At 38.3% G+C, this 10,897-nt stretch overlaps 1 protein-coding gene across 4 annotated transcripts in view; it reads right to left on the reverse strand.

Annotated features, from left to right (window-relative positions):
- The window catches only part of RUNX1T1 (RUNX1 partner transcriptional co-repressor 1), a 113,687-nt gene that overhangs the window by 20,422 nt on the left and 82,368 nt on the right, over positions 1-10,897 (reverse strand). For 3 of the 4 annotated variants that reach the window (XM_075213776.1, XM_075213778.1, XM_075213777.1), the window contains exons 6-8: positions 6,496-6,746; positions 5,768-5,853; positions 3,449-3,647 (exon numbers count right to left, since the gene is read on the reverse strand). In XM_075213776.1, coding sequence (XP_075069877.1) covers positions 3,449-3,647; positions 5,768-5,853; positions 6,496-6,746 — 536 coding nt within the window. The remainder of the gene's footprint in view (positions 1-3,448; positions 3,648-5,767; positions 5,854-6,495; positions 6,747-10,897) is intronic. The other variant, XM_075213779.1, reaches the window with a different exon arrangement.

Below are 10,897 nucleotides of genomic sequence, written 5' to 3' on the forward strand. Positions count from 1 at the left end.
AAGGCAACAAAACATTTTCATATAACCAAATCAAACGTAAGTATCCATTTTTTTTTGTATATTCTTTTTGTAATAATGAAGAAGTACTGTGCCATGTACGTGAGACAACAGCTGCAAATCTATTGTCCAAAGTTCTTAACTGCTGTTTCTTAGACATGACTAACAATTAAACAAATGAATGGGATATATGTACTGGTGCTTTACAAAGATGTATACCACATTCTTACATTTAGAGAGACTACATAAATATCCATCCCAATATAAATTTACAACAGCCTTCTAAAAAGTACTTGAAATATTCATAAAATTTTACTGAACCTTTAATGTAATTTCCTCATACAAGAATAAGTATCTTGTGTCTCTATTTAGGTAACCGCCCTCACTCAGCAAAAAAAGTGTGTGCTCTCATCTGATTTTACTTTAATCCCAGTGCTGGTAGTGTGTCTCTGTGGTTAGTGTTCTCTCCCTGCGGATGGTGCTCTGGAACCTCCGTGTAGCTCTTACCAATTCCTTCAGAACTCTTCAAAGAGTCCTTTCATGCAGTTTCCCTCTTCAACTTATACTCAGAAATGGAAAAGGACAGACAAACAAAAGGACCAGGATCCTGGCACATTACCTGTTTTATTTTGCAAACTTATAAAATGATGTGAATGCACTTACAAAAAGAAAAAAATATATAAACATATAATAAAAATCCATAAGATATAACATCTGATGTGAAAAGAACACATACAGACCCCAGGGAAATAACATCTTGGTTGTGTTTTAAATGCACATTTCCGGCAGAGTGGGTAGGACAACTTTCAGCACCCCATAAGGGGACATTCATGATATTTTTTAATGTTTTATCCTTTTCATAAGTGCATACAGATAATTTTATAAGTTTCTTTTGTTTGTCTCTCCTTTGCCATTTCTGAGTATTAGCTGAAGAGGAAAACCGCATGAAAGGACTCTTTGAAGAGTTCTGAAAGAATGTGTAAGAACCTCCGTGCGCTACATGGAGGTTCCAGAGCACCATCCGCAGAGAGAGCTGGACACACTATCAGCACCGCAATTAATGTCAAATTGGATGAGGGTGCACAATCCTTCTGCTGAGTGAGTGCAGACACAGGATTATGGACACAAAATACTTATAAAGGGCTCACTGTGTATGTTCCCATAAACTTCACATCAACCTTAAATATAAACATTTGCATGCAAATAAACACACGGAGACATGTATAAGTTATTAAAAAATGCCAGATTATTGTGTTTTCCTATTAAACTAAACCTATGGTGGCGGAGAAAGGGCACTGCAAAACAGCTCTCAAGCTGATGACACTAGATCACATGGGGACTGGCTCAAACCGCCGTAAGTCTACAAACCAAGGGAACAAATCCCATCATAACTAGCGCTAAGTTGGCGTCAGCGTGACTGCCCCTTTCAAACTCACGCTGCCCCCCCTCACCGAGCCGGACAGGGACCCTCCTCACCGAAGGACCAAAAGGAGTTACTGGTGCCTCTAAGGGGACAGTGACCTACAACCAACTACCTGTGCGCCCACAAATCAGCCGCTGAACGCAGTGCCTTCCTACCGCAACGTTAACCTAATAATATTTAAAACGAGGGTTGGGTGGGTGGGATCTCGTGCTGTGAAGTGAGGCAGACCAGGAAGTACAGCCTGCTATATTCAATCAAGGTCCCTCCCACGGGAGCTACCATTGGTCGTGCCCCACCCTATGTTAACCCCTTCAGGTAAGTGTTCAGCTTGCTACAAACACAGTCGCCCTTTAAGTACGTTCATCCTAAAAAGCCTCACTTGTCATTCTTACAAGAGGATATTACATTGAATGTTCCAGTAACATTTTATGAACATTTCATATCAAGTGGCTCTAAATGTAAGAATGTGGTGGACATCTTTGTACATATATCCCATTCATTTGTTTAGTTGCTACTTGAAGCAGCAGTCAATGTTCTGAAACTCCTGGAAGATTTGTGATGACTGTAACAACGTATCAATATATCCCATAAGAGACATGCTGGAGATAAGGTTTGAATCTCAAGGTCAATGGGTCTCCCTGGGCTCCGAGAACCATAAACTAGACTATAAAAGTTCTACGGGGCAAGGAATTTGTACTGGCTCTGTGTAAAATCTTATGCCCTCTACAACAACTTGGAATTAAAATGAGATTGATCTGAAAAATTGTAAAACTTTTGCTGAATGGGGTCTTTTTTGATGTGGGAGTCAGTACATTTATTATTGTGGCAAATGATTATATTAAAAAATAACTGGTGTAAGAGTCATGTAAAGATATCATCATTCTTCTGTTCTATTTCTGTCAATTCTTATATTGAATTTTGTTCTCAAAATTATGGGGAGCCCTCGTCTACAAATCCCTCCACAATTACTGTCCAACTTCTATTTTTTACCTCGCCCATAAATACTCCACCCAGTGGAGGATCCAGGGGGGGGGGGCGATCGGGGCATTCGCCCCCCCTAGCCGCAAAAAGCTAGGTCCCAGCCGCCGATTAAAACGGGAGGGGCGGGGCTAAGCGTGAGCAGGGGGTGGGGCTAAATGTGGGCCAGCCAATAAGAGTGGCCAATCGCGGGCGGAAGGCGGGGTTAACGCAGACCAGCCAATCAGAGCAAAGGAGGGGGCGTGATTATGCAAAATCGCCCCCCCTAAACATAAAGTCTAGATCCGCCCCTGACTCCACCACCAACATTTTAATGTCAATGACTCTCACAATCTCATTCCATGTACTGCTACAAGACTTTCCTGGCATCTTAGCACAAAATCTCTACCCAACCCTACCACCCTTCTCCGCATTTATCATCTTAAAATGCTCCCCAACAACCAACCTCTTCAAAGGAATCCATCTCCTCCATAATCATTATTTTTACATCAATCCCTACTAAAAAGGACAATAACAATATTCATAATAATAAGTTGATATCAATAAGCAGTAAGAGTATTAGAAATGGGAATGGGCTACAACATCTTGTTAAAATATCTGGAAGGAGTTTCACCAGTTACTGTACTGTTTCTGCACATTCCATATAATCCCCTAGATGTACCAAAAGAAGGTTTCAAATGTATTTTACCTGGAAACCAGAGCATTTTTCAAACCAACTATACTTGCTAAGTAGAGATTTCAAAGCTAAGCAAACCATTTTGTGAGATGTTTCAAATTAGCCATTCTAAAACTTGCCCCTTATGTGATAAACCCTAACAAAGCTAGACGGATGGATTTACTTTACTGCCAAACCCTTTGGTCTATAAAATCCTAGCCATGGAAATGTGTTGTTCTGGCACCGCTCTAAAACAAATCCGCAACGTGACATAAGAAAGACATTAAAAGCATCATCATTTGAGATCTGCCTTCACACAAGTAGAAAGGAAGAGAATGGTTATTCATGAATCTTAGGACAAGGGTCCGAGGACCCAAATGGTTACACTAATGTACCTAAGGGGACAGGATCTGGATTCACAGGGCTCTGTTGTCTGGAAAGGCTGGTGCTGCTGCTACCTTTTTTTAAATCCTCCGCATCACTGTACCGCCTGATCCAGTAATTAAGCTCTTCACGGTCGGCCTCTTGACATCGCCGTAACACAGTGAGGGATCGTCTTGTTTTTTCCACCATATCCATTATGCAGTTTAACAGCTGTTAGAAAAAGATCATCAAAACAATTTTTTTATTTTTTTTTAGGCCATAGCCTTAAAGGCCTCACAGCGTTAAAATATAGACTTTACACGTTTCATTTGCATTTACCAATATGAGAACTTTATCTGACGGTTCCCCGCATTTTTTTCCTCGGAGTATAAAAACATAATGGCTCAAAACGACACAAGATCTGTCTGTGAACATGGAACATTCATTAAGCCTGGCTTTCAAACACTCGGAATATACTTTCATCTGCCATCTGTGATGATGGTAGAGTTATTCGTTTTAAATATATTATGACTTAGTAATCTTGCACACTTGAAATTTGCATAGGACTGCAATGGAAATGCATGCCATCATTCAGATCTCAGTAACAGTGGATGAAGACAATGTACAGCATATAAAGATGATATACTGTAAATTAGTTAGGAACGTGGTGCATAGCAAAGGGTAATAAAATCAATTCAGGCAGCTACTTTGGTAAGCACTGCGAAATTGTCTCAACAGTACAAAATTACACCGAGATTCTATTGTCTCCTATCACTTTCACTGACACAAAGTTGGCTGAATGCTGTAGTGGACTGGAGACAGTATAGATTGTGTTGCTACTTGAAAACTTGCTGTATCAAATTTTCCTTAAAATGGATCTTCGCTCCCCAAGCGCACATTTTTGTGTTTAATCCACATTCCACCAATTGATATATTTAGCGGATTTACAACTGTCATTGTCATTAATGTTTCCGTTGTCTTCTGGTGGATAAATGTACAAATATTAAAAGTTGCTCCTAAGCTATCCACTTGTGAGCTGGAGATTACTGCCGACATATGTCAAGTGAGATTAAAGAGATACCAGTCTGAGCTCAAACATTCTTCTCTCTTCCATATTAATTGCACTATAACTTGGCAACCACAACAGATTTAAATATTTTTATTAGAAGCTGAGCAGATTAAATGTTAGTTGTATACCACTGAAAGCAGAAACAATTTTTTGAGAATCACTTTGCTCCCCATTGGAGGGGGCAAGGGCTGGCAGGCAAATTTTAGCCCAAGGGGCAAGACTCGGCTCAGCATCTAAAATAAAATAATACATTTTTAAAGGTAAAAAATGCAGGTAGCCCAGTTATCCAGTCCAAGGCAGCCCACTATGGGACTAGCCTTGGGGGCAGATGCTCCCCTGTCCATTAAGCCCCTGGGGGCAAGGGTGATTTAGAAAAAGTGTAGTGGACACTTAAAAAATAATTTCCATAGAACAGAGTAACTGTATGCACTTATGGCCTTAGAGAAGATCATCCATTGTTACTGTAATCTCAGAATTAATATCTGAGGTAGATTTACTAAAGTTTCCTAAAAATGAGAAGTACAGATGTTGACCATAGTAACCAATCATATTCTAGTTATAATTTTCTAGAATGTACTAGAACCAGACTGGCTGCTATGGCAACGCTTTTTAGCAGCTTTAGTAAGTCTACCCCTAAATGTACAATAGCACATGTGAGCATAACAGAAGAGTATATTTGTAAATAGTTTCCATGTAAATGGTCATATAGCATTTTCAGCCACCTTAAACTGCAATACCAATCTTAAACTGGCTGGGGGGAATTATCGTAAAATGTTAGGACAGCTGGTTGACTTTTCCAGGCAATAATATTTTAATAAAATATCTGTTAGACATGGAATCTTATTATATGCAACAAGAATGTCTAAGTATATATATTGTTATCAAGATATGGGGGTATATTTACTAAACTGCGAGTTTGAAAAAGTTGAGATGTTGTCAATAGCAACCAATCAGATTCTAGCTGTCATTTTGTAGAATGCACTAAATAAATGAAAGCTAGAATCTTATTGGCTGCTATAGGCAACATCTCCACTTTTTCAAACCCGCAGTTTAGCAAATCTAGCCCATGAACTACATAAATGTAATCCATCTTAACTATCAGCAGTTCTAGTATCATGCAGTGCCTTTTACATTATTTGCTATAAAAGTATCATTGCAAGTGAACAGAAAACCCACAATATTATTGGTATTTCTTCTACATAGGACTTTTCAATAATGAGCTGCAAAGTGCCTTTATCTCCAGGATCCCCTTTCGGGTTTACGAACATTGATGGATTCTTACATGGTCAAGGTGCTTCCATTCTTCTGCCCATTCTCTGTCTGTTAGTCTGTGGTCTATCATTTCTTCTTGACGTGCTCCGTGCAACCCTAGACAAAGCAGATGTATAGTCTCATATAACACTCATTAACACCCTTTTGAGAAATGGATTAAGTCTTTCAACAATAGCTTTAAAAGAGACTTCTTTTCTGAGGTGGTGGAGAGTTAATATCTTTGTCCCAGTGGAAAGAAAGGAATCTAGAGAAAATTCTAAATACTCTGTTCCTTCGGATAAGTAAATGGTACACTGCTCAAAGGAGACAATAGCAAGACAGAATGTCAGAATGTATTGAATTCCTAGCTGCGAAGCAATTGGAGCACACCATGTGCTGTATATTTACATCCCCTCTGTCATTGATAAATCTGATTTCAAGAGTAGGAGATAAGCCGCTCTAGTTTGGCTGTCAGGTCTTCAGTGGGAGTTCCAAGTGTTTAATTACCACTTTCACTGCAGAAAGCCACTGGCTGTTATTTCAAGAGCTTTTCTCCTACACTTAAATCAATAGCAAATGTGATTTATTGAGTTTCAATTTTTATATTATTATATTTTTGTGCTATAACAATGACCACAGTGATTTTTTTTTTTACTTCTTAATAACCTCCATATAATCAAGCAGCAGTAACTAAGTTAATATTGTCTACAAAGCCGTATTAACACAGGAGAAATATAAAAAGACCTCTAGTTCTCTTACCCATAGGTCTGTTTCTGTCCCTGAGGTCCCTGTGGTTAGGGTGTCTGTACGAGTCCCTGTAGTGGTGAGCAATGGCCATGTCATCCAAACGATAGTGCTGAGGTGGTGGTGGGGTAGGGTGAGGCAGACCATTGGGTTGATAGGATAAGCCATTATTTGGACTGTACCGCTGGCCGGGGCTAATAGTGCATGGCCGCTTGCTTGGATGCTCTGAGTGCAAAGGCTCTCTGTCAAAGCCATTTTCTTTGGTTCTGAAAAGAAAATATGTGTAATGTACTACAAATGTAATCTAAGTGTATTTTAATGATCTTACGTGAAGATAGACCCAGTGGAGAACATGTAGAACACACGGGTTGGTCACGTCTGGCACCCAGCTTTTCCTGAACTACAACTAGGGTCATCCCCAATCTGCTCCTCACTGGCCGCGGAGAAAAAACGGTCATTAAGCAAAACCTGAAACCTCTAACGTAGAACCGTTTACGTGTTAGTCCCCATATTTGATCTATTTTAAGCCTTAGAAAGAAGTGAACAGAACCTGCAACGTAGAACAAAGTATAGTATTAGTCTAGCTGGGAAGAGAGTCTAATAGCGAGATAAATACTGAATTCTTTGCTACCTTGGACAAATTACTCAGTTGTGTTTTCCACTCACGTGTCAGGATTTTTTTATTTTTTTTTGTTTTTACTCTTTCGGTGACTGATGGCTCCCAGTGTTATTATTGAAACAGATTGATCTTTTTAATGAGCCAGTTTAATAGACTCCAAAATCTCACCGTGGCTGCTCATCCGTGTCAGACCATATGCACCAAGAAAACATTCAGTAAAACATAAAAGCTTCGCTGTCAGACTGCTCAAACCTTATTAAACCGAAATCGAAATTTCTACATAAAACGCAATTAATAAAACGAACGTCGACTGCATCAACATAACAGTGCTGTAGATTTATAAATATCCTAACAGGATATATATGCTTTCCGTCCTCTTATTAAAGCTTCTCGTTTAATACAATAATCCAGCCACACTTTACAATCTAATGTCTATATAAGCAAGGGACGGGTACATATGTTCTACCATTGGTAGCATATACATGAATGAATATATTGGTCACCTATCTATACTGGATAAAATGGAGCGCCAATGGGTTGATCTGTCAATACCGCACAACTTGCAATGGGAATGGCAACAACCAGTTGTACATCTGCACTGTGGGTCTATAGACTGCAGATCAAACAAAGCGTTCAGTAGTTGTCTCTGACAAAGGACTCTCTTGATAAATAATTTAATCACAAATGATTGTAGATACAGTAAACAATAGTCTAGGTTTCCAAGCTAAATTCAAGAATCTTAGATGGAAAACCTCCGGGTCCAACACAAAACAGCCCTCGTTCACTTATTAGAGACCCCACGCCTTTCAGAACAAGTAATGCCTCTTTAAAGAAAACCATACCTGGGATTGTCAAACTAAGGACAAAAACACCAAGGCCAACGCTTTGGTGCAGTATGATATTAGATGCAGAGTTCTTACCCAATGCTTTTTTGGTGCATAAATATATAAGTACATAAAGTACAAGAATGAAACGTTAAAACAAGTCTTGCAGAAAACAGCATGAGTATACATTTAGATTTAAAGACTACTAAACCTAAAATAACAAGTTGCCTTATTTAAAGTAGCTACTAGCAACATTCACAGATATATACGTAAACTGTCCCATAATTTGACAGGACCTCAGATATGTCACGTTGCATTTAGTTTTGCTCTGTAGGGTATGGTCATCTGTTATCAGCTACTGAAGGCTACGGAGAGGCTGGCTTCAACCTTCAATGGGTTAATGACAGAAAGCCTTGTGTATAGGAAAAATATCTCCCCCATGATAATAACTTGATCTCCAATATCTTTAAAAGCTCCTGGCGCTTTTGCTTAAATATTTGTGACTGTTTTAGTGGTTTATTATCTTAAATAAGTTGGATTTTACTTTACAGGTCCTTTAAGTAAGAAGGCAACAATGGAAGTGATAAATGCTAATGCAATAAGGGAATTCAAAAACATATGGGGAAGATATGGGTTTGCATCTATCAAATAGCAGGGGGTAATGTATCAATCTGCGAGTTTCCGGTGGGTTTGAAAAGTGGAGATGTTGCTTATAGAACCAATCAGATTCTAGCTATCATTTTGTAGAATGTACTAAATAAACGATAGCTATATAGGCAATATCTCCACTTTTCAAACCTGCCGGAAACTCGTAGCTTGATACATTTCAATTGTCAATTTGAACATTTCAATCAATACACTAAATAGCCTGTTCCCTTAACCCATCACTCCAAATCTTAAAAATAAAAACCACCACATATGAAAAAAAGAAATAAAATTTAAAAAACAAGAAATAAGTTGAGAGGTCACAAGTATTAGAAAGTACAAAAATAGGCTACAAGTATCAGATGTAGCTGCTTATTACCACTATAAGGGTTTTTAGACTCCATACTCCCAAAAATAATTTAAAAAGGGAATCATTTTAACATACAAAACAACAAAACAGATACATGCTAACAACCATATCATAATTCTTAGCGCCTTACTCTTTAATATTCTTTAAAGTCCTACTTTAGTACGGTGTCAAAGAAATTTGCATGCGATCGGTTTATGAAAAAACAGCTCCTGGCTAAAATTTTTGACAAGTCTAATTTCACGCTTGAAAAGAGTAAGTTTGTACCGATAACCACATCAAAGGAGACAACAGCAGACAGAGATCTGTGCTGGTTCCATTTCAAGGCATTTCTTTTAAGTAAAATAATTTTTTGAAGAGAGGGCTAACGAAGAAAAAATATATATATATGTCTTTCTAGTTCAAGATCTTTATAAACAGAAATCATTGCTACTCCACTTCCCAAACCATATGCTGAACACGCCACTTCCTAAACCATATTTCTCAAGAATGTAGATGAATATGTCCTAATATTATGGATGGCTGCTTTAGGACTCCTGTATGAGATCTTGGCATTCAAAATCTATTAATAATAATAGATAGGACTGTGAGAGTTTCATATAAAGTTTTAAACACATGTACAGTCCACTAGCTGGATTCCATTAACACAATGGAAAGGCATTTCTAGGAGAGTGTCATTCTTAGTAAAAGGCCACACATCCCAATACTGATCTTGGCACAATCGGTTTCAGCAGTGGAATAATACCAAATTCTCATGAAAGTTGTTCCAATACAGAAATGCTGGGGATAAAAAAGGACTGGAGGTAGGTTTACCATTAAACGTTTAGCATTGGTGGCAAATTCTTTAAGGCTCCAACATTCTTGAAAAGAATACCTGGGAGCCTGGGATTATAACCATTCCTGTGGCAAAACCTACGGAAAATTGGGAGCTCAACTTTATCTAAAAATATCCCAACGCTTACAGACAGGGTCACGTTAAAGACCTTAGCGGGTCCTCGAGCCCAAAACACAAGGGGAAAATTGGGACGGTTTCCTAAAAAGATGTAGCAAGTTATCTTGAGCACAAAAACATTTCTCCTGGTACAAATTAGACCGCAATGTTTTAGAATTTGAGGGGTAGATGAAAGAACTTGTTTTCATCTCAGGACAGGTTTAGAACTTGAGTTGGGTCCATTGTTGGACATCAACTGGACCACAGACATAGGGCTAGATTTACTAAGCTGCGGGTTTGAAAAAGTGTGGATGTTGCCTATAGCAACCAATCAGATTCTAGCTTTCATTTATTTAGTACCTTCTACAAAATGATAGCTTGAATCTGATTGGTTGCTATAGGCAACATCCCCACTTTTTCAAACCCGCAGTTTAGTAAATCTAGCCCATAGTCTAGTTTTAGAACTTGCTTTAGGTTTCTTATTTAGAGCCTGTATTTAATGTTTAGGCAATGCAAGTGTTAGCATTTATATTACAAGATTGAAGTATCTATTTGTTTTGTAACATTAACTGTAAATTTCAATTTAAGAGAAGTCTCTCACCTTTGAAACAAGAGGACCTGATGCCTTCTTAAGCACTTCAATCCAGTCTCCGCTACTGAGAAGTGTAATGTTGAGCACAATACCCTGGCCCAAGTCAACTGTACCTTCATTAAATAAGGCATACTTGTCTGGTGCCAGTTATATACACTAAATTAAATTAATGAACCTGAAAATGTATATTTTTTTTCTGAGAAAAAGCTAAATATATAAATTGTATGTAAAAATGTAGAAATATAATAATAAAAGTTAAATGATCAGTAATTTGGCAGCAGTGTCAACAACCAGTGCAAGTCTGAACATTTACATAATGCTTCCAAGTCAGCTGTCTAGAGGACTGTGGGATATTTTATATTATATAATTATGTAATGGCAGATAACGTCTTAAGAGATAGCGAGGACTCTGCTTTCATGAACTTGCTTTAATCAAATC

Source organism: Mixophyes fleayi, chromosome 5 (assembly GCF_038048845.1).
Source record: "Mixophyes fleayi isolate aMixFle1 chromosome 5, aMixFle1.hap1, whole genome shotgun sequence".
Taxonomy (NCBI): Eukaryota; Metazoa; Chordata; class Amphibia; order Anura; family Limnodynastidae; genus Mixophyes; species Mixophyes fleayi.